Raw genomic sequence first — 23894 nt, 5'->3', positions numbered from 1 at the left:
GACAGTGTTGTGAATAAAGAAAATTGCAAGTGACAAGAAACAAAGGCAACACATTCTTTTCTTGATGCAGAGGCTGAAAGGAGAGAGAGAAAAACAATGCGTGAGCAAAGAATGGGGATCTTTTGCGGGTCTGTAGCTTTTTTCGGAGCTCTGTATACAAACCAGTCAACCCTCATTCTTCCTTGGGTGGCAACAGAGGAGGAAAAAATAAGAAAGAGGAGCAGAAACAGAAGGAGGAGAACAAGAACGTGCTTCGCTATTTATATTCTACTTATCATTTTGGAAAATGTTTCTTATTGAACATTGATATTCATTGCCAAAGGACATGGATCAATCTGTTTGACATCATGAATACTAATCTTCTTAGTCATAGGGTACATCTACAATGTAGAAGCAATGCAGCTTGATGTCACTTTAACTTCATTGGCTCAATAGTGTGGTATCATGGGATTTGTAGTTTGGTGAGGCACCCGCAATCTTGAGCAAAGGCTAAAGACCTTGTACAAATAACAACTCCCAAGACTCCATAGTGTTGAGATATGTCAGTCAAACTATATTAATGCTGGGTTGTTGTAGGTTTTTTCGGGCTATATGGCCATGGTCTAGAGGCATTCTCTCCTGACATTTCGCCTGCATCTATGGCAAGCATCCTCAGAGGTAGTGAGGTCTGTTGGAACTAGGAAAAAGGGCTTATATATCTGTGGAATGACCAGAGCGAGACAAAGGACTCTTGTCTGCTGGAGCTAGGTGTGAATGTTTCAACTGACCACCTTGATTAGCATATAATGGCTTGACAGTGCCTAGAGCAAACTTTTGTTGAGAGGTGATTAGATATCCTTGTTTGTTTCCTCTCTATGAAAATGAACAAAATCTGGCTACCAGTATTTAAAAAAAACTCTAAAATTACAACAGCACAACAACAGAGAGGAAACAAACTGGGACATCTAATCACCTCTCAACAAAAGTTTTCTCTAGGCACTGTCAAGCCATTATATGCTAATCAAGGTGATCAGTTGAAACATTCACACCTAGCTCCAGCAGACAAGAGTCCTTTGTAGCCTGAAGTATAACTTCAATATTGTCCTAGAATGTTTTCTGGTTTCAAGATGGCAATGAGGCAAATTTGGAAGTCCTCTCACGTGAAAACACTATTGAGCAGAATTTAGTGATCTGTTAGAAATACAGTAATGCAGACTTCTTATCTCACTTCTCTTAATAGGAAGTTTGGAAAAACCAATTAATTTTGCTTGCAAGCAGTCAAAACTATCCATTTGAGCATATTGTTTCAAATCAATTTCCCATTTTATTGATCCAAAGTTTGCTTTATCAGTCAGTTCTGGATTTTAATCTGATGTTTAAAAGAACTCTCCAAGGTGCTAGATGTATTTGAAGGGTGGTGTAAACCAGGGACCCTCAAACTTTTTAAACAGAGGGCCAGGTCACAGTCTCTCAAACTGTTGGAGGGCCGGATTATAATTTGAAAAAAAGTATGAATGAATTCCTATGCACACTGCACATATCTTATTTGTAGTGCAAAAACACTTTAAAACAATACAATAATTAAAATGAAGAACAATGTTAACAAATATAAACTTATTACTATTTCAATGGGAAGTGTGGGCCTGCTTTTGGCTGATGGGATAGGATTGTTGTTGTTGTGTGCTTTCAAGTCATTTCAGACTTAGGTTGACCCTGAATGAGGGCCAGGTAAATGACCTTAGAGGGCCGTATCCGGCCCCTGGGCCTTAGTTTGGGGACCCCTGGTGTAAATGCTTTTTTAGGTTTAACTCAAAAACAAAGTGGATTTACTGACCACGTATAAAGAATCCAACTGTTGCTGCTGTTGCCACCAGCTTTAGTGCATATTGTGGTTGTTGTGTAAGTAATTTCTGGTTTATGGTGAACTTTTACCAAAACCTATCACAGGGGTTTCTGGAACTAAGAGCGTGTGGTTTACCCAAAGTCATCCATTGGGTTACTAAAGCCAAGTAAGAAATTGAGCCCTCATCTCCAGAGACATAGTCCAATGTTCAAATCATTACACCATATGGGGCGTAACTGAATAAATCAGTGCCATAGTGAACAAGCAATGCTGCCACTGCTGTTGTGTGCCTTCAAGTCATTTTCGGCTTATGGTGCCACTGAGGCCAACTTATGCCAAGGTTTTATTGGCAAGATTGGATCAGAGAGGGCTTCCCTTTCTCTGAGGCTGAGAGATAGACTTGTCTGAAGTCACCCATTAGTGCAACATACTAATTCTCACAGTGCATGCAAGGATCCATAAATCATTTGGCTAATCAACATTTCACTGCCAACAACCCTACTCACAGTATTGTATTTGTGAACCTGGACAGTGATGCACAGATATGATGCTTTCCCTATTCTCAGTGTCCATCTAGATGTGGAGAACCTTTTCGTACCAGATGCAGCCTTTCTGGAACATACCTCAAGCAGTTTCTGAAGACTAAGTGCAATAGGTTATTTCAGCGGGTTGTGGTTAATGCATTACTATAATAGAATTTGTTGTGGGCTTACAAAATATAAACATCTACGTCAGTGGTTCTCAGCTGTGGGTCCCCAGATGTTTCGGCCTTCAACTCCCAAAAATCCTAACAGCTGGGTTGTTGTGAGTTTTCCAGGTTGTATGGCCATGTTCCAGAAGCATTCAGTCCTGATGTTTCACCTGCATGTATGACAGGTATCCTCAGAGGTCGGTGAGGATGACTGCCATAGATGCAGGTGAAACATCAGGAGAGAATGCTTCTGGAACATGGCCATACAACCCATAAAACTCATAACAACCCAGTGATTCTGGCCATGAAAGCCTTCGACAATACATCCTGACAGCTGGTAAATTGGCAGGGATTTCTGGGAGTTGTAGGCCAAAACACATGAGGGCCCACAGGTTGAGAACCACTGATCTATGTATTTCAGAATTCTAGATCAGGACAGAAAACATCCTTTAGCTTAAAGATCAAATTCAATTTCAAACAGAGTTTGGGGTCTACATTACAGCACTGGTGAAGTCAAAGAGGAAGGGGGAGTGTCCAGAATTACCACCATAATTTAAGGTTGAAGCTCTTGCTACAAGTAACTAATTTATATTGCAATCTTTGGGAATGGAAACCAATTCATCCAACAAACTTTGAGAAACCACAAACAATAGTGCCATTGAGAATGGTAATCTGGGTACTTAAAGGCCACATTGGGAGTCTCAAGTTACTCATCCTTATTTTAGGAGCAGCTATTTCAGAGTCTCAGTGAAGGAGTTGAAATGTGGATCATCTTCCAGAACCTTTGATCCAAATACCCAAGTTAACTCAACATTTACTTTACTACTCTGAGATTTTTTTTAAAATTACAAACAAAAAATTGTTTTATTTGAAATGTGCCTTTTTTGTTGATTTGTTTGTGTTGATTGTCAATTGTTGGGTAGATCACAGAATGACCACATCAGTGCATAAAAATGACTACAGTGATTTCTTAGTACCCTATGGCTTGCCTATAAATAAATCTGTTGAAATTACGCATCTTCGAAAGGAAAAGACCTACAGCAAGAGACCGTTATAGATTTGTTCTGGTCATATATATGAAACATTTTTGCAAGAAAACTATGGTGAATACATGTCTGTGTTGTTAAGTAACATCATAATAATAATATTGTGTAGCCATATGACAATTATTTGGACAAAATGTGATCATCAAAGAGGAAAAAAAAGACAAAGGAGCACATCATGATTTCCATTAGCCATTCAACTGGTGTGATTTGCATGCTGGTTCCCATCTACTTGCCTGCAACCAAAATTACTTTTGATACCCTTTACATCTGTATTTTTGTCCTATGCCTTTATTTTCTGCCTGCATGATCCATGTCTTACCTTTTGCATGAGGATCACATTTGTCTCAAACATGAATATTTTCAGCCATAATGAGATGTCATAGGTTTCCACATATATGATTTCCCCTTCCTTTGTGTGTATTTCTTTTTAGTTACTAAAATTTAAATCTGCTTGCAATGTAAAAGTGGCATAAAACTTTTGTGACACAAGCAATCAAATCCTTATACATTTGGAATCAACTACAGGTACTATATTGTCTATCAGTCCTTAATGATTTTGGGTCTCTAAATTATCTGGCAAAGCCCAATGAGCACATCCTTTTCCTCCCCAGTTTAAACAGAAAGAGTAATTTATTACATTATGAGTGCTCTGAATCCTTGAGGCAGTCATTGAATGAGGAGTTAGCAGTGATGAGAACTTATGTAAATCCCATTATTTCAATGAATCTCTCCTGTTTGTGGACTGACAGTAGATTCAAGTCATTGTTTCTTTCTTCATTACTACCCAAATGGCCTGCCCCCCATTGTTAAAGACATAATGTTTGACTACTAATGTAGGTTTTAGTTGATTGGTTTACAGATTAACAGTTAACCTTTTCATAAATAATAAAAGTAATAATAATAATAATAATAATAATAATAATAATAATTTTTTATTTATATTCAACTTTGTCTCCCTGAGGGGACTCAAAACAATACATAGCAAACATTCAATGCTGTTATACAATTTACAAAGACAGACAGTACATAGACAGAGGCAAGGCTTCCCTGTTTTGCATTTCCAGTATCTGAAGGCTGTGCTCAACATGGCCATGAGGAGGTTGTTCCATTTTTCATGCTGAGGAGCCTCTTGACCATGGACAACTTCCTGATCGAATTGTCAGCATGACTTCTTTAGGGGTACCTTTTACCTCCCAGCCAAAGTGGTACCTATTGATCTACTCACATTGCAGTTTTCAAATGGCTAGGTAAGCAGAAGCTAGGGCTGATGGCGGGAGCTCACCCCGACCCTCAGCTTGAACTGCCAAACTTCCAGTCAGCAAGGTTCTCTGTAGCTGGCAGTTTAACCCACTGTGCTAACAGCAACCCCAATTTTGCATATGAGTAAAAAATGAAACTTTTGGAGGAATCAATTTTCTTTCTTTCAACGATACACACTTATTTATTTATTTATTCATTTATTTACCATATTTATATACCGCCATTCTCAGCCCGAGGGCCACTCAGGGCGGTTTACAAACAGTATGATTCAATGCCCACAATATCATAAAAACAATTAAAACATTTAGCATAAATAACATTAAATAAAATAATAAAACCGATAAAAGTATAAAGTCCCTGTGTCATAGCAAACAAGTTTAATTTTTTTAAAAGCAATTCTTTCATGGGATAGAATATAATCATTCTTGGTTTTTTGAGTTGTCCTCCAGATATTGTTAGGACTCCATCTCCCATCAGCTTCAGACAGTATTGCTATCAATTGCGGATGGGGAGAGGTAGAGTCCAATGCCTTCTAAAAAGACATAGAGTCCTCATCCCTGTCTTACATGGTACTTGCAACCTGCAGGTTTTTCAAAATAAATATATCTGTTTCCTGCAACCATGGGTTAAACCCTTGTGCTGGCAGGACTGAAGACCGTCAGGTCGCAGGTTCAGATCTGGGAAGAGCGTGGATGAGCTCCCTCTGTCAGTTCCAGCTCCCTGTGAGGGGACATGTGAGAAGCCTCCCATAACAATGGTAAAACATAAAAAAAAATCCAGGCATCCCCTGGGCAACGTCCTTGCAGACGGCCAATTTTCTCATACCAGAAGCGACTTGCAGTTTCTCAAGTTGCTCCTGAAATGGAAAAAAAAAACCTGAACCATATGATTGAAAAACCCATGAGAGCATAAATCTGGAGAAAACAATGGAGCAATCCTACCTGCTCCACCGCAACCTTTCCCATCCCACCAATCTCCAGGAACAACCAACATTGCATAGAGCTTATCTGCACCATGTATCTTAGCTGCCTTCTACTGAATGAAAACATAGTGTATTCCTACATGACAGAAGGTTGGACTAGATTGACCTTCAACTCCAATTCTAAGGTCAGAAATAGACCTCTTTATGTATTTCTGCTGAGACAGCAGGTAACTCCGTCAGGAGGGTTAAGAATCCACTCTTGAGTCTTGAATACATTTCATGGAACTATCCAAGGTCCTGATCCTAATTGGGGAATCAAGAGCTTGGGTAACTTCTTTAGAAACTGAAGTGAATTCACTGCTCACTTTATTGGAGACATTTTTTAAAAAAATCCCTAAAACCCTCTTAGAATTAGGAAGCTCCTGTGAACCCAATAGCATTAAAATCCCACCTCACTACCTCTGAGGATGCTTTCCATAGAGGCAGGCAAAACGTCAGGAGAGAATGCCTCTAGAACATGGCCATATAGCCTGAAAAAACCTACAACAACCCATTAAAATCCCAATTTGAGACATTATGAAATGGAACAGATAGTCAGGAGTGAGCCAATGAACAAAAACATTGGTATTCACAATGGAAGCCACATTCCTTTGGTTTCCTCAGCTCTATGTTCACACATGTTCTTCAAATGCATGAATAGGGCTGAAAGTCTGCCCACTAAACCAGAGATCCTTACTTGGATGTGTTCTTTGGGACTTACTCCGTATTCAATATGGGGAAAAAATCAATTTCAATCAGATTATCAAATTCGTTTTAAGGAATCCCTTAATCTTATTGTTAATCCTAACTAGAGTAAAGCCATCAAATGTGTTGACTCACCATTCATCCATTGATTGGATGGATCCATTCTAGTTGAGGTTAACCAATAAGATTCCAGACCAAATCTTCAGGGATGTTTCTTTTTCTGGCCATCTGAAAATTAGACTGAGTCACTACAGTTCTTTCCCACTTTTACAAACTAGTTGTTTTGTCAGCATGAGTGTGACAACAATTAGACGTCCTTGTTTTTGCCCCATGCCTTTTCTCCTTCACAGTCATTCAATGACAAGCGTAAAAAGAACTTCATCTTTTCACGAAAATTCCCATTCTACAAGAACAAGGAGCTGAATGAGCAGGACACGAGTGACCCCGAACGTAAGTAAATGCTCCAAGATGATGTCACAGTTCAGTACACGGGTGATGCGCATGACACTGGTAGCCCTCCCACACACACAACACACACGTAGGCAACAAAAGTCAGAGTCAGGACAGGTGAGGCATTACTACTGTGACCAATGTATGATAGCAGTCTGGATTCCTTTTGTGTTGTCGTTTTGATGGGAAAACAAAGCACTGGGGTTTATAAAATATCTCTACCAATTCTTGAAATTTGCATATGTATATTCCAGCCCTATTCACCTTTGCTCAATGCATCCATCTTGTATTTTGGCTAAGGAGAAAGCTATTACTATTGACACATCCAGGGTGGTTGATTTGTTAGTCTATCATAGCAACAACAACTGAAGGAGTGGTGGACAGTCCACAGAACGTTAGATCCATTCAATGCTAAAGTCTTTAAAGGGCTGCTAGACCATTATGAACAACTACATGAAGGGCATAAGATCGTATTGAAAATTATTTTATGCCACTTCAGATTGCTCTTTTAGTTTTTCCTTCTAAAATATAATGCTGGTTGGGATGGAAAACTAAAATACCACATTCAAAGGTCATCTTCTGTCATTCGGGGCCATGTTCCAATGACAATCACCTCCAATCGCTCTAAGGAACTGCAGGGGGGCATAAATAGTTTTACTTCCATATGTTTTACTTCCACCACACCTGCTCAAGGTTTTCATCATTTCTTAGTTCTATGTTTTTCTTGGTCCTATATTGATACAATAGGAGGGAAGGGGCATTTATGGAAAAGAGTTTTTAAAATCCAATAAATCTTTCCAATGTCCTAGAGGAATTTTAAAGAATTTTAATGCTTTGGCCAATTGAGCTGTTGTGTAAAATAGCTCAGTTGCTGTTTCATAATATTTTTAGCAGTTTATGGGTGCTGGTCAAACCATTGAATCCATTAAAAGAAAGGATTAATATTTAGTGTTCCTTGGCTTTCATTTCGATTCAATGAACTAAATATAATGGTCAATTCCAAAAAAAATAGACCCATAGAATAAATGGGGCTTAACCCGAGTCCACATTTAGGAAAGTCCCATTGACTCAATGGCCCTACTGTAGTTGGGATTAACAATTGGATTTAACTCAGGCCTGGGCAACTTTGGCCCTCCAGGTGTTTTGGACTTCAACTCCACAATTCCTAATAGCCTCAACCCCCTTTCTTTTGCCCCCTCAGCCACTTAAAAGTTTAATTAGCTGAGGGGGAAAAGAAAGGGGGTGAGACAATTAGGAATTGTGGGAGTTGAAGTCCAAGACACCTGGAGAACCAAAGTTTGCCCAGGCCTGATTTAACCCAATGAGTTGGCTTTAAATCATAGGTAGTCCTAATATTTTGAGATTGCCACTTTCAGAATCCTCCAGCCAGGTGACAATAAAAGCTAGAGGATTCTGAGATTTCTGCTCCTGGGGATCATTTTTCATAAATGCAACTGCAAAGAGGGATGGAATTCTTACCATCTCTAATACAAACTACCATCCTGGTTTGGCAGTCAACTTGTCTTCATTTTCAACCAAATTTATATGGCTTTCTTAAAATCTCACATGCTTTCTCCATTCAACCAAGTTAGATCAACCTCCCTACGTCTTCAACGTAGCCTATGAATGGGTGGGATGTGATGGGGAGAGGTAATGTTGCTTTGAAAGAGAGCAGGAATCCAGACTGTACAATCTACATGGTCAGTCATGGTAGTATCCATTTCAATTCCACTGACTTCTTCCTTCCTCTTCTGCGGCTGTTCTTTTCTTTCTTTCATTGCTTTCTCTCTGGGGACTCCCGTACAGGACATCCCCGGATTAGGTGACGACGGTTATGGAACAAAGACTCTGAGTAAGTTCCCAGGAATGGTCACTATGATCCCCCTTTTGTTTTCTTCTTATCTTTGTTTGGAAATAAATTTATTATGTTCCTTTTTTAATTTAGTTTTTTTTCTTTTTCTTTTTTTGCTTTGGTTCCTTCCCCACATCACTTTTCAACCCTAGGATCTGCCACCCTTAGCATGCACAAGATTAGATTTTGGTTTTGTCTCCCGGATTTGGATGCTCTTTGGAAATTTAAAAAATAAGGTTTTCTTTTCTTTCTTTCTTTCTTTCTTTCTTTTTCTTTTTTGCATGACAATATAAGAGCATATAGCATATGAAACCAATACATTTCCTTCTATGAATAACACTTTTCTTTCCTAAAAAATGTGCATTATGGATACTTTTATAATACTTTTGCTTTGTTTGTTGGTTTGCTTTTAAACACAGCTGTGTTCCTTTAACTGCACTCTGGGGTATCCATCCAGAAGTTCTTGAGAAGCTTGTCACTTCATTCCTCAGTTGAAAAGAGACAACTTGCCCCCAAATGCCAAGCTTGTTATGAGTCAGGCCCACTAGACATCTGCTGAAGAGCATAGTCTGCTTTGGGATGGCTCCTGATCATTTGCCTGCCAAGCCCCGAAATGAAGAGACCACACAACAGTTATGGGTTGAAATATGGGCAACTTTTATTAACTGTTACCCAATTAAATCTGTAAACTGTATATCTTTCTAAGGGTGGCATGAACTAAGCTGAGTAGTGTCCCTGCCTGGCCTACCCCTCAGCTACTTAGGGCAAAACACCTGGGACCCCGTTGACCTAACCTGGGCAACCTTAAAGGGAAACGTGTCAGATAAATCTTCCCCAAGGATGTTGAGGCCAGACTCTCCCCATTCCTAGGCCATTTATCTTTCACCTTCACCTTGAGCAAAATACTTGGGTCTCCTGTTGACCTAACCTGGGCAACCTAAAAGGAAAACGTGTCAGAGAAATCTTCCCCAAGGATGTTGAGGCCAAACTCTCCCCATCCTTGGCCATTTATCTTTCACCTTCACCTTGAGCAAAATACCTGGGTCTCCTGATGACCTAACCTGGGCAACCTTAAAGGAAAACATGTCAGAGAAATCTTCCCCAAGGATGTTGAGGCCAGACTCTCCCCATTCCTAGGCCATTTATCTTTCACCTTCACCTTGGCTAATTGTTGTTCTTCTCCTGTGAATATGAAGAGGGGCAAGATGTCTGCTGTAAGTCAGTTAGATAGTTTGATAACTAGGCCCTACTTTACTTTCCTATCTAGTTATGTAGTTTTTGGATACAGTCTTTTCATAAATTTTAAAGCTCCTGAATTGCAGATCCCAAAGTGCAAATCCTACCAATTCCTATACTAATTGAACTATACCAAATATTAATTGAACAAGTGTTAATGGTTTCCGTTAATGGCCTTCATACCAATTAGACCTATTTAAGACCACACCAAAACCCAATTTGTCCTCTGACAACAGTATAGGGTAGGCAAAAACCCTCCTAGAACATAGAAAAGGAAAAATTCCTCCCAAGCCCCCAAAAGCAACCAATTACCCTATACGGTTCATGAGCGGGCATGGTGGGTTGATGTCCAAGTGAAGAATGAGCTGGAAGAAAATGGCTGTGCCAGAGGAGGAAAGATAAATATGATCAAAAGTAATCATGCCAAGTCACTACTAGGGAAAATTAATATTCTCAGGCCCCTCTTCTCTGTGTCATACAACATGGAACAGGAATGGGCAACAGAGTATGTGAACTCTATGTGCCACAAACAGTATATCATTAACCAATCTTGCGGATATAAAGCTGTAGTATAAGATAGTACCACAGCACTGTTCTGAACCATAGGGCCCTACAGGAAGAGAGAAGGAGAATGTTTCCTTTCCATTGGTATGGGAAGAAATAGAAGAAGCCCAACTCATTTACCGCACTGCTTCTCGGAGCATCAAGCTGGGAAGCACTGACCTAGAAGACTGCTACTGTTGACTAGATTTAGGTGCATAGTCACAGTAGCAATCCTAGTGTGACAACAACCCATTTTCAGTGGTGGAGATTGGAGACTGGCTAGCAATGGGTTGTAATAAGAATGCCTTCTCCAAACCATAAATGTGCCCATTCTGATCTCAAAGGAAGATGGCAAGTAAATGAACAACTGAAGGCTATAACTATTCCTTATTAACTATTCCTTGCCACCAGTATTCACCTCCTGGTTCCAAGGATGGAAAAGGACAGGAGAGTCTCAATGAACAAGATGCTAAGAAGTGCCCTCACATCATAAACTCAATCCTGACAATGCAAAGAATGGGTGGTTGTGTTAGATAAAGTATATTCCTAGTTGGTTACAAAATTGCAATGATGGTCCCAAACCTGTTCAGTCATCTCATGAATTGATATCATGTCCCAGAATCCTTTGCATGTTTTAGCAGACAGGTCCATAAGGGGAAAGTTGCTAAAATTTCAGGAAGTCTGGAAATAATTGCTCTGAACTTTCAGCAATATTAACATCACTTCCTCTTTTACAAAAAAAAAATAGATAATTTTTAAAGTGCATGGTATTTTGCATGATAGTGACCTATGGGGGAGTTTCTACTTCTTTTTCCTGTCCAATTTTGGGTCCACTTCAACTTTAGTGAACTATGGATTCAATCCTGTCTTGGATGTTTTCCACACAAATCCCTAAATGAGTTTCCTGAAGATGTGAGGGCAAAAGACACAAACAAACCACCAAATTTGTTGTGGTCCATTTGGGGTACCCTTCCCAAAAATAAATGTTGTCTTTTGTGCTTCCACAGCCATGAGTGGTCTCCATGAACCTGTGGGAATCTAATTCTTCTCATAGATTCATGTTGTGTCAGATATAAAAGCAATTGGCAGTCATCAGCATGCAATAAAGGGAATTGTGGTTTCAGGAGAAGGTAACCTAGATAGTGCAACCCCAATGTAATGGTTGTTAAGAAATACAGGACTGGTATAGTCAGGAGGAGAACTATGCAGAATGACATAGCTTTCTTGCTGCTGATATCAAAATCATCCAATATGCTGATGTGCCATGCCTTTCTTTGCATCACTCTTACCTTGCAATGGCTACACATAACATGCAAAACAGCTATTTGCTTTACTTCAGAGTTCTCCAGTTCTTTTTACAAGAGACATGAATGAACTTGGGCCAAATGAAACCAATATGCACTGGATTGCATATTCCTGTGAATGTGCCTTTTTAATTACAGAAGTGGGTGTTTATGGAAAGAACTTGATGCAGTTCTTTGGATTTCCCTTCTGGCTAAGCATTGATTAACCTATCCCATCGGTTAACGCATTGTAATGGTTCCTTTTCCCTGTAAAAGCAGGTATGTTATCTCTTGTGGAACGTGTTGAGAGGTCCAGTTATCCAGTGCCAAATTTATTCCTAATGGCAACATTCCATATGGCAAAAACATATGGAATCATGACATTGTTCTCATCCAGAAGTGAGACTCTACAAGGCCTCATAGAGATTACTGAAGCCCTTTAACCTTTGACCCATCTACTCTTGCTTTATTCAGTAGTCACAACTAGGATTGCCAGACTGAAAACCAGAGATATTTCCTGTATCTTTAATGGTTGTGTAGAACAGGGAATTTCAGAGGGTGTTGCAACCAAATAACAAACAACACTTAGAAAAATTTCATTTTCTACTCAAAATTTCATTTTCACACTACTAACCCTACTCATAACTAAATACCTAAGTGAAAAGTGATTAGCCATAACAGATGTCTTATCATATGAAATGGAAGCACTGGATTTCCTAGACTACATTGATTTCCTTATGCCATAGTTCAGGGATGTCAAACTCATTTTCATTGAGGGCCACATAAGCCTGAAGGTTGCCTTCAAAAGGCTATTTGTAGTTGTAAGACTGTATAAATGTAACAATGTTGCCTTAGTATTGAAAGCCTTGTGGGCCACATAAATGATGTGGTGGGGTAAATTTTGCCAGTGGGCCTTGCATTTGACATGTGTGCCATAAATTATTGTTTTATGTACAAATATCCACTGCTTAAAAATACACTTACCTCACAGTGGACCCCATGGATTTTTTTAAAAAAATTACCCTCCAAAAAGTTAATGCTGAAAATATCCCAATAGCCTCCAGAGATGTTGGAAAGGGTGGACTCTACCTCCCTGGAGAATTTTTATAAAAGGTTGGATAACCACTTATTCCAAGTGCTTTACCTATGAGCAGGGCCGTAGCCAGAAAAAAAATTCTGGGGGGGGGGGTTGAAAATTTGGGGGGGTGAAAATTGGGGGGGGGGGGTTGAAACCTGCCTCCTAGCTCACGCTGAAGCAAAGAGCACAGCAGGGAGCAGAGCAGCCTTCAATAACCTGCAGCTCCACCCCTGTCAACCACCTCCACCAAGTCTGGCCTCCTTAATGAGAGCATTCAACACCCCCCCTCCAAACTTGGTTACTTCGCTATATCGACTATTGCTGCAAGTAATGACAGTGTGAATAAATTGTCAATATTTGCTTGAAATAGTGCTTGCAGTTCTGGAGGGACTCTTAATTTTTTGTGTCCCATAGACTTAGCATGAGGATTTGGTTAACCAGTTAAAATTCATGAGTAAACCAGGTTTTTTTTTTAACCTGAAAAAATTCGGGGGGGGGGGGGTTAACCCCTAAACCCCCCACCCCTCCCACCCCCTGGCTACAGGCCTGCCTATGAGTCCCTTGGTTGGCAAGAGGCTGGACTAGATTGTTCTCTATGTTCCTTGCCATTCTACGAGTCAGGTTCTTATGGGTAGTGAGAGTTGCAGTCCAAAAAAGAAGAGGAACCTATCCAAGAAACAGGCAGTGTCGTAGTAGCCTGTGGATCACAAATGTACAGTGCTTCCACTTTCAAGTATAAGATGATCTTGCAGGCCTGCACTGATACTTTGCATCAGGATGATTTTTGTTTTGTTTTAGGAAACACTTTTGGCACCGAGCATACAGCTCCTTCTCAATTCCTCCACAAGTGATAACACTTTTGGCCTTCCCTTCATCAGTTCCCTGAGACTGTCAGGCTGCCTTGCTTTTCGATTTCCCCCACTCTGCACAATCCACCTTTTGCATGACTCGGGTGGTTCCTTAACATTCTGATGCTTGGTTATGTCCTTTTAATTTGCTGTCCTGTTCTTGCAGAACATGTTCCTTCTCTTGCCAGCGATAGCGAAAGTAGCTACAGTAAGTTACGGCTTTTGTTTGGGTCTCTTTTTTTTTTTTTACTTTGGCTTGCCCGTGATAGTTTTCTTTCTCTGCTTTCCTTTGTTTCTCTTTGCTTCACAAATGGTCAAAATATCTATAATATATTGTGATGGGAGCAAATGGCTTGATGGATACAACTGACTGAAAATAGAAATTCATACAGAATACATGAATATAGAATGCAGTTATGATGTATTTTGGTGTGATCTTTCTTGAATAACCCTGGCAAAAAAATCTGTTGGTTAGTTCCAACTACAGTAGATTCATTGAATCAGTGGCTTCATGGTGAAGAAACACATATATAACTGCTATTGATTCAATGGTTCTACCACTAGTTAAAGGTAAAGGTTGTCCCCTGACATTAAGTCCAGTCATGTCTGACTCTGGGGTGTGGTGCTCATCTCCATTTCTAAGCCGAAGAGCTGGCATTGTCCATAGACACCTCCAAGGTCATGTGGCCGACATGACTGCATGGAATGCTGTTACCTTCCCGCCGGAGCAGTACCTATTGATCTACTCACATTTGCATGTTTTCGAACTGCTAGGTTGGCAGAAGCTAGGGCTGACAGCGGAAGCTCACGCCGCACTCTGGAATCGAACCTGCGACCTTTTGGTCAACAAGCTCAGCAGCTCAGTGCTTTAACCCACTGCACCACTGGGGGCCCTACCACTAGTTAGGACTAGTAAAAGAATTTGAGTCTCAATTCCCTCTCTCAATAAATCTGCAAGTATTCTGAATCTAAATGTCATTCCTTCTGAGGACTCATTTGACTAACAAAAGTAGAGCCCTACTTAGTTGATCAAAATGGACATTTTATCATCATGTTGGTTCCACCCAGAGTTGGCCCAATATATCTTGCTGTCCAAAGACAAAAAAAGAAGGTGGCACCCTCCTCTCTTTCTATTCTATGCACAGAAGACAACTTAATCTCATTGATGGTGTCACCCACACTTTGGGCATCAAACTGGTTAGGGGATGGAAGAGATGCAGTGGGCATTACAAAACACAGATTTGTCATCCAAGACACAGGACTGGCAAGGCAATTCTGGATGGTTAGAAGTTCTAAGATGTAAAGTTCATAACATCTGGAGAACCAGAGAACTAAAGTCTATACAAGTGCTAAAAACCACTGTTGTGGGCCACATTTTTTGTTTTCTCCCAAACTAGTTTAAGCTAGCAGGACCTCTTTCCAAATGTAGATGTGAGCAGAGGCCATTCTAATATTGAAAAACTCCCACCAACTATATATAAGGACTTTAATAAAATGCCATGTCTTAACTTGGCACTAGAGGCACTCAATGTCTACACCAATCAGATCTCTAAGGACAGAGTATGCCATAACTGGGGCGCCACATTTGAGAAGATCGTCTCCTATGTCTTCCCACACCATGTTGGACACAGAGCAGGGTTCATCTTGCAAAGCAAGATCCTTGAGGATAGAGGGAGATATTTTCTTACAAGTATCATATTAGCATTCCCAAGACTAAAATCAACTGTGGATTCACATGGAAGTCAACAACTATCTCTAGTTACAGGATAGAATGTTTGGGGTAAAATCCAACTCTTCTGCAATTATCAAGAGAATATTCAAAATGGATAGAAGTTTTGCAATCTCATTATGAACACACTCAGTAAGTGTAGAGGAAAAATTACTATCCTTCCTAGATCTTTCCTGCTGTTTGATGAAGTTCTTCAAGCCATTTGTGGAATATAGATATGCGCAAGCATGTGTGCGCACACTGACTGTGGGGCACTTGTCGTTTCTGGTGCCAAAGTAACCATGGATTTTATTCCTTATGGTTATGGGCTTTTGATACCCTCTGGTAATTGTGCTAACTGTAATAAACCTGACTTTCTTTCAACTAAACAAGATATTTTTGACAGGTTTCACTGGGACCACATCAACTAATGTGAATTTCCTGGCAAGCAATTGCTAGAGGGAAAATTTAAAAAAAAAACCTTCCAGTCAACTTCTCTTTTAATCCAAATGCCCTGTGCCCTCATATACTGGGTTGGCTCCAAGCCTGTCTAGTCTTCTGGGCTATTGCACAAGCAGGCCTCCTTAGAAAAATGGCTACCATTTAAGGCCAGAGTCCTATTTAAAAAGTTGTATATTTCCAAAAATTGTATAACCAGCACCCTGAAACTAGTCTGATTTCATAGTGCAGGTTGTGACATTTAAAGCTCTACATCACTTGGGTCCAGGCTGTCTAAAATACTATATCACTCCCATACAAACCTGTCTGAATTCTAAGATAATCAAGAGTACTATTTGCTCTAAGATCCACCACCATCAAAGTCACATTTGGTGAAGATATTGGAGAGGCTCTTCACTAAATGTTCTTTCTAAAGTGGGTTCTCAGAAATGAAATTCAAACCACATTACACAGCAAAAAAAAATCATATTAAGAACAGATCTATGGAAAAGTACAAGACATCTCTAATCAAAATCGAACAAGATGTCAGAGGCCTGTGTGAATAACAGGCTCCATAATTATACATCCTAGTCTACATTGCATAACTGTGTTGCATTTTCTATGTTGCATAACTGCTACATCTGATGAGCCTTGGGCACTTCTGATGTGCACTGGGTTCTTATCATGTGCATCAAGCACTTTTGGTGCACATAACTAGCCAACATCAGATGCACATTGGAGAGCACCCAAATTACATTGGTGCACTGTCCACAGTATGTCATGTCATTCTACCATTGAGCAACAACTTGCCATATGCCAGTGGTTCTCAATCTGTGGGTCCCCAGATGTTTTGACCTACAATTCCCAGAAATCCAGCCAGTTTATCAGTTGTTAGGATTTCTGGGAGTTGAAGGCCAAAACATCTGGAGACCTACAGGTTGAGAACCTTCCATATGCAGTAATGTCACCACAACATCTAAGTGAATATTTGAATTTCAAAACTGTTCCATTCTATTTCTTGCACACAAAAATGTAAATCCTATACTACCTAGGTGGCAAAATGTTTGCTGCCTGAGTCGTTTGCAAGTGAGTTCTTTGTCTCCTTCAGCCAAGGTAATGCATCGAACCAATATGTCCCATAGTGTTTTCAGGAAATCACCATACTGTTGTGCCTATGAGGTAGGTTTATTGATATCCCACCTTTCCTCCAGGATTTGAATGCAAAGAATCATAGAATCATAGAATCAAAGAGTTGGAAGAGACCTCATGGGCCATCCAGTCCAACCCCCTGCCAAGAAGCAGGAATATTGCATTTAAATCATCCCTGACAGATGGCCATCCAGCCTCTGTTTAAAAGCTTCCAAAGAAGGAGCCTCCACCACACTCCGGGGCAGAGATCTCCACTGCTGAATGGCTCTCACAGTCAGGAAGTTCTACCTCATGTTCAGATGGAATCTCATTTCTTTTTTTTTCTTTTTTTTAATAAATATTTTTATTAATTTTTATATTGTACAACTGACATCACAAGACTGACAGACCTGACAAACAACAAATAATCTCATTTCTTGTAGTTTGAAGCTAAAGGCTGGAATCTTAGATGCTTCCAACTAGAGGGGGCCCATTAAATCAATGGGATTTCTTTATATCATGACTGGATAGTCTGTATAGGGAGATGCAATTTGTAAAATAGCCTGGACCCAAACCATTTAGGGCTTTATAGGTTACGACCAGTACTTTGTATTTAGCCTGGAAGCGGACCAGCAACCAGTTGAGCTACTGCAGCATAGGAGTCATCCTCTAACAACACGGTGGTCCAGATAGCAATCTGGCTGCCAATCTCTGCACTTATTGCAGCTTCCAAACTATCCTCAAAGGGAGCCCCACATAGAGAGCGTTGCAATAATCCAAATGGGATGTGACTAAGGTGTGGACTACCATGGCCAAATCTGGCATCTCAAGGTACGAACGAGCGCAGCCAGCATACAAGTTTTAACTGTGCAAAGGCGCTCATGATCATCGCCGGCACCTGAAAGGTTTGCCATTGCCCTCCTCCGAGGTAGAGAGAGTGTGACTTGCGTAAGATCTTTCAGTGGAGATGCAAATCATGGTTTTCAGAGATGTCGTCCAACAATGCTCCTCCTTAAGCTGAAAATACTAGAATTCAAAATGCTATTATTCCAGCCTCCCCACTCCAAAAAAAGTTAAAATTCTTCTCTCCTGCATTAGAAAGTTCTAAAGGTTTCAGTCTTAGCAGCTGTTGTAACTATAATGGCTTTTATTTTTGAAAGAATATCTTTCAATATGGATGTATCACATTATCTAGATTATTAGTTGTAATGAGCTGTGAAGTAGCAGCTCATTTAATGGAAAGTGGCATCTTCCCATTACATTGCTATACACACACATGCATGAACATACAAAGTTCTTCCATTAAGCCTCCTTTCAATTATGTCCTTTAATAGAACAGCTTTCAATTAACCCCTGTTTAATGGGCAATTAACATCACTTCCACATTCATTCCTATGTTGATTTAGTCTAATTGCTCAATTGGTCATCACTGCCTCAATTAAAATAGACAACAGTGAATCCAGAAGGGCTATGCATGTATATACAGCCAGGTATAGTATGTGGGCTTAAAAAAAAGTCACAGGAAAAGTAGAACTAAAACTTTTGCCTTCCCTATAGCTTGCTATCTGATCCTTTTAATTACATATCCCTGGAACTAAGTTGGAGATCTGCATTGCAAAGATTCGGTGTATCACTGATTAATGATTAGTTTGGGGAAATGGAAATAGCATTTGGAGAAGAAAATGTTGTTTATGTTGAGCAGTGTAACCCATTACACACTAACCCTTTAGGGTAGGCCAATCTGTTATTTATCTATTTATCTATTTATTTATTTATTTATTTATTTATTTATTTTGGGCATTTCTACCCCGCCCTTCTCACCCCCCAAGTGGGGGGACTCAGAGCAGCTTACAACCGGCACAATTCAATGCCAACAATTCAACAGATAAAAATACATAACAACAATAACCACAATAGTTAAAACAATCAATTAATACAATAACAACTAAAAAGCCAATCTAGTGGCCAACGTTCACCGAGCTCTAAAATCCGTAAGTCCATTCAGCATTACCATAGCCCTTTCCAAATTCTGGTCGTCATTACCTTGTCAGTCTGCCAGATTAGCCAAAGTCCTGGTCCCATATCCATGTTTTCAGCTTCCTTCTGAAGGAGAGGATGGATGTTGATGACCTAATTTCCCCAGGGAGTGAGTTCCACAGGCAAGGGGCCACCACTGAGAAGGCCCTGTCCCTCGTCCCTACCAGCCTCACTTGTGATAGAGGCAGGGCCGAGAGCAAGGCCTCCCCAGAAGATCTTAAACTCCCAGGTGGGACATAGAAGGAGATATGTTCGAACAGGTATGCTGTTACACACTGCTGGTCTTTTCTTTAAGGTGTAGAATTTCAGAAGGCCCCTAATTCATAGTTGCAACAGAACAAAAAATATAATCCATTACTTTCTGCTTTATTTGTCCTGGCTCAAGTCTTGGTAATTTCCAAGGAGGTTTCATTGCCACAGCTGAATAGTTATATTTAAAACTGGTGAAGAATTATTCTAAAGGTTTTGGGGAATGTCTTAGGCTGGAGCATACTCACTGAGCTTAATGTTATTTCCTTGTAAGATCTGAGGAGGAGTCCTGTTTAATTGTCTTGTTTTCTCTTCTCTTCGCAGGAGGACAAGAGGATTTCATTCTCTCCTATGAACCTGTAACAAGACAGGAAAGTAAGCAGACTTGGATTCTGTGCCAAATAAGCTTAGTCTAGTCTAGTTGACTTGTATACTGAACAATTGTTGTGGATTAGGGGTCACATGGTGGATGTCCAGGGGACCATGAAGAGCTGTCTCCCCATCAAATAAATTTGGGGGGAAACTGGCTTCAGACACACACACACCCTAAGTGGCACAAGGGTAATTTTGCCATGTTTATAACCCTTTGGGAGCCATTTATTGGACTGGGCATGCTACAAAATGTGATCCCCATCTACCATCCAAGGTGGTACATTTCACCACATATGACTCTGCATGAATTAATTTTGGAGTGTTTTTCCAAAGTGTCTAGTAGAAGACAATAAAGTGAAGGAGTATCTGAATGAAATTTGTCCCATATAAGAACTATTTTGCTGAAGCAAACTGAAAGCCCTTCCAGACAGGCCGTAAATTCCAAAAGGAACTGGAATTTTAAATCCTGGTTCATTTTGGGATTTAGGACACACAGAGGGTCCAAATTCCACAACTTTAGTTGGGGGGAGTGGCTAGGTGGCTCTCAGGAAGGTGGTTTTGCCCAACACAAGCCCAAAAAGCCCAACATTTGCAAAGCTCCGGACCTTATTGGAAGGTCCAGATCTTTTTAGGTGTTTTGTAACCCAAGGTAAACCTGGAAAACCGGGTCAATGTTTCTCAAACTGTGCTCCTCTAGGTGTTTTGGACTTCAGCTCCCAGAAATCCCAACCAGCTTACTATCTCTTAGGAATTGAAGCTGAAGGAGCACAGGAACACATCTGGAGGAGCACAGTTTGAGAAACTTTTCTCTAGGTTAATCCTAATGAGCCTAAAATGTCATTTGGACACCTCAGGCAAATCTGCAACCCATCATGAGTTCAGGGCATGTTTAGAAGGAATTCCAGACCCCCTGGTCTGATGCCTTGCATTATTCTCAACTAGAGAAGAGCAATTCAATCCATGAGACCACCAACATATTGGGTCCTCATTCAACAGTTAGTTGCATGTGACTATTCTAGTTGAAACTAAGCAACCCAATCCCTGCGCTATTCACAGCTGTGCTGTATCATCTGGAATTTCTGCACATGCAACTTGGTTCATGATTACTTGATCTATGCAGGCAAGTTTCTTTGGGGAACAGAGCTATCCAGCTAGTGATCAGTTTGTGTGTAAAGTTCATTTTGTTTTAGGATTAGGGTTAGAAAATGAAATCCAAGAACATAAGAGCCCTGCTGGATCAGATCAAAGGTATATTTAGGGTAGAATTCTGTTCATGCAATATGGCCAGATGAGTAACTCACCAGCAGAAAATAGGTGCTATTTCCATCTCAAACTGATATATATGGGTGGCGACCTGGAACTCATTCATGCTATTTATAAGAACGGAGGACACCAATCTAATCTCACTGGGGAGCGAATTCCACAAGCAGGGGGGGGGGGTCACCACAGAGAAGGCCCTGTCCCTCGTTCCCACCAGATGCATTTGCGAAGCTGATGGGACCAAGAGCAGGGTCTCCCCAGTGGATCATAAACTACAAGGCAGATCTTAGAGGAAGATACGTTCAGACAAGTAAGCTGCTAGAGAGTTATTCTACTTTAATGGACATGTTTCCATCCTCTGGAATTCTGGGATTGATAGTTTGAGGAAGAAATAGAATGCCCTGGCTGAGAAATGCCCCTCCTTATACTGCAAGCCCCAGGAATCCATAAGACTGAACTCTTGTTGTTACAGTGTCATCCTAACTATAATTTTGGAATATACATGATCCCCAGTGCACTTCGTAACACTCAAAATTAATTTCATCTGATCCATTTCTACTAAACATTACATTTCTTCTATGCTTAAAAAATTACCTACTTTATCATAACCAAGAGTTTCCCCTTTTTTCCCCTGCATTTCAGTTAATTATACCAGACCAGTTATTATTCTCGGCCCAATGAAAGATCGGATCAATGATGATTTGATATCTGAATTTCCTGACAAATTTGGCTCCTGTGTACCACGTAAGTATTACATTTTTGGAGGCTTCTTTGCTACTCTTCTTATTCTTGTACAGTTTGCTGAGGTATGCTCTCTCATATCTGTAATTCTGTTTATGAGAAAACATTCAAAAACTACCATCCTTTTTTAAAATATAATTTCATGCCAATGTATCTCTAGAGAAAGAACTATAGTTCTAAGTGCACCCAAAAACTCCCAAGTTCATTCTATACATGACAGAAAACAATTGGGTTGGGAGGACAATTTCTCCCCTAGTCACCACAAACCCAAAGGCCTCCATTTTTCTCCGTAGTCCCTCTCAAAATTTTGACCGGAAATGATATGCAAAGGAAAATGGGGGTGTTTGTGAGTAATTCAAGGTTCTGGGTGTTTAGGAGGATGGAGATATGTTCATACATAGGGATTTTGTATGTTGTAGAAGTCTTCAGGAGCTACATATCTGATCTACAGATTGGTCCAAAATCCTAAAGAGCTTCAGAAAGAGTTCTCTCTGAACCCAGTGCCCCACAGAGCCCCCATATACCACCTAAAGCAGTGGTATCCAATCTTTGGTCCTCTAGATGTTTGGAACTCCATCTCCCAGAAGCCCTGGCCAAGTTGTCAGGAATTCTGGGAGCTGAAGTCCAAAACACCTGGAGGGCCAAAGGTTGGACACCACTGCCCTACAGCTTTGTATGTGCCCCAAGGGCAATGCTCCCCAAAAATGATCTTCCCCCTCCCAGCTGTGACTGAAAATGATCTGTCCTCATTGGTCTGTTCTAAGAGATTTTAAGAAGATCCTACAAAACTTGGTGTTTGGCCAAAGCCTACTAATTTCTATGTTCTGGGTATGATTAGTGATATTTTTGTTATACATTAGTAATAGTAATATTACTTGAGGAAATAGTTTCGGGCTACAATTCCCAAGATTCTCTAGTTAGCCCTATGTAAACTGCAAGTTTCTGGAAGTTGTAGAAAAAGTAACTTTTTCAAGTTTAGAGAAGTAGGGTAAAAACAGCAAGAAGGATAAGGACTATTGGCATACATTACATCTACTATTGTATTGTCATTTAAGAAAGAGAAGCCATGGGCCCATCTTCACTGCCAATAATGAAATTTGAAATTGCATTATATGGTCAGTGTAGCCTCATATCATGCAGTTCAATTCAATTAAATTCATTATACGAGTCTAATGTTGGCCATATAATGCAATTTCAAGCTGCATTATATGGCATTTAGATGGGGCCTAATATAAGAGGAAAGGGGAGATATCTGTGTGCCGTTTGGTTGTGTTTTTGTCTTGCTACACTTAAAGAGATGTTTCTTTTCTTCATTTTTTTTAATTGCCCAAAGATACAACACGGCCCAAGCGTGACTATGAAGTGGACGGGAGAGACTACCATTTTGTCATCTCCAGAGAACAAATGGAAAAGGACATCCAAGAGCACAAATTCATAGAGGCTGGGCAGTATAATGATAATCTATACGGGACTAGTGTGCAGTCTGTGAGATTTGTGGCAGAAAGGGTAAGCAAACCAAATGATATTAATGCCAATACTATAAAATTGAATTGTACTAGTTGCAGTGCATAACTGGGTAATTTTTAAAAGTTGAACTAAAACTCAATTCAGATGTTTATTAAAAGCACATAATATGATCCTCCTAAAAGTACTACTTTGATGGCCGAAAGCAAGGAGGAGCTGAGGAGCTTTCTAACCAAGGTAAAAGAAGAAAGTGCAAAAGCTGGGTTGCAGTTAAACATAAAAAATGAAGGTTATGCAACAAGACTGATTGACAACTAGCAAATAGAGGGAGAAAACATGGAGGCAGTGACAGACTTTGTATTTCTAGGAGCAAAGATAACTGCAGACACAGACTGCAGCCAGGAAATCAGAAGACATTTACTTCTTGGTAGGAGAGCAATGTCCAATCTTGATAAAATAGTGAAGAGTAGAGACATCACACTGGCTACAAAGATCCGCATAGTTAAAACAATGGTATTCCCCATAGTAACCTATGGATGTGAGAGCTGGACCATAAGGAAAACTGAGCAAAGGAAGATAGATGCTTTTGAACTGTGGTGCTGGAGGAAAGTTCTGAGAGTGCCTTGGACCACAAGAAGATCCAACCAGTCCATACTTCAGGAAATAAAGCCTGACTGCTCATTGGAGGGAAGAACAGTAGAGGCCAAGATGAAGTACTTTGG

At 40.2% G+C, this 23894-nt stretch overlaps 1 protein-coding gene across 24 annotated transcripts in view; it reads left to right on the top strand.

Annotated features, from left to right (window-relative positions):
• The window catches only part of DLG2 (discs large MAGUK scaffold protein 2), a 1355349-nt gene that overhangs the window by 1316014 nt on the left and 15441 nt on the right, over positions 1 to 23894 (top strand). For 14 of the 24 annotated variants that reach the window (XM_067466492.1, XM_067466491.1, XM_067466494.1 and 11 more), the window contains 4 exons: positions 6836 to 6935; positions 19660 to 19710; positions 21610 to 21711; positions 23042 to 23214. In XM_067466492.1, coding sequence (XP_067322593.1) covers positions 6836 to 6935; positions 19660 to 19710; positions 21610 to 21711; positions 23042 to 23214 — 426 coding nt within the window. Of the gene's footprint in view, positions 1 to 6835; positions 6936 to 8741; positions 8788 to 13941; positions 13984 to 19659; positions 19711 to 21609; positions 21712 to 23041; positions 23215 to 23894 lie in introns of all 24 variants that reach the window. The other 10 variants (XM_067466497.1, XM_067466496.1, XM_067466499.1 and 7 more) reach the window with 3 other exon arrangements.

Source organism: Anolis sagrei, chromosome 3 (genome assembly GCF_037176765.1).
Source record: "Anolis sagrei isolate rAnoSag1 chromosome 3, rAnoSag1.mat, whole genome shotgun sequence".
NCBI classification, from domain to species: Eukaryota; Metazoa; Chordata; class Lepidosauria; order Squamata; family Dactyloidae; genus Anolis; species Anolis sagrei.
Note: the sequence above shows the minus strand (reverse complement) of the source record. Positions and strands in the feature narration are given on the sequence as shown.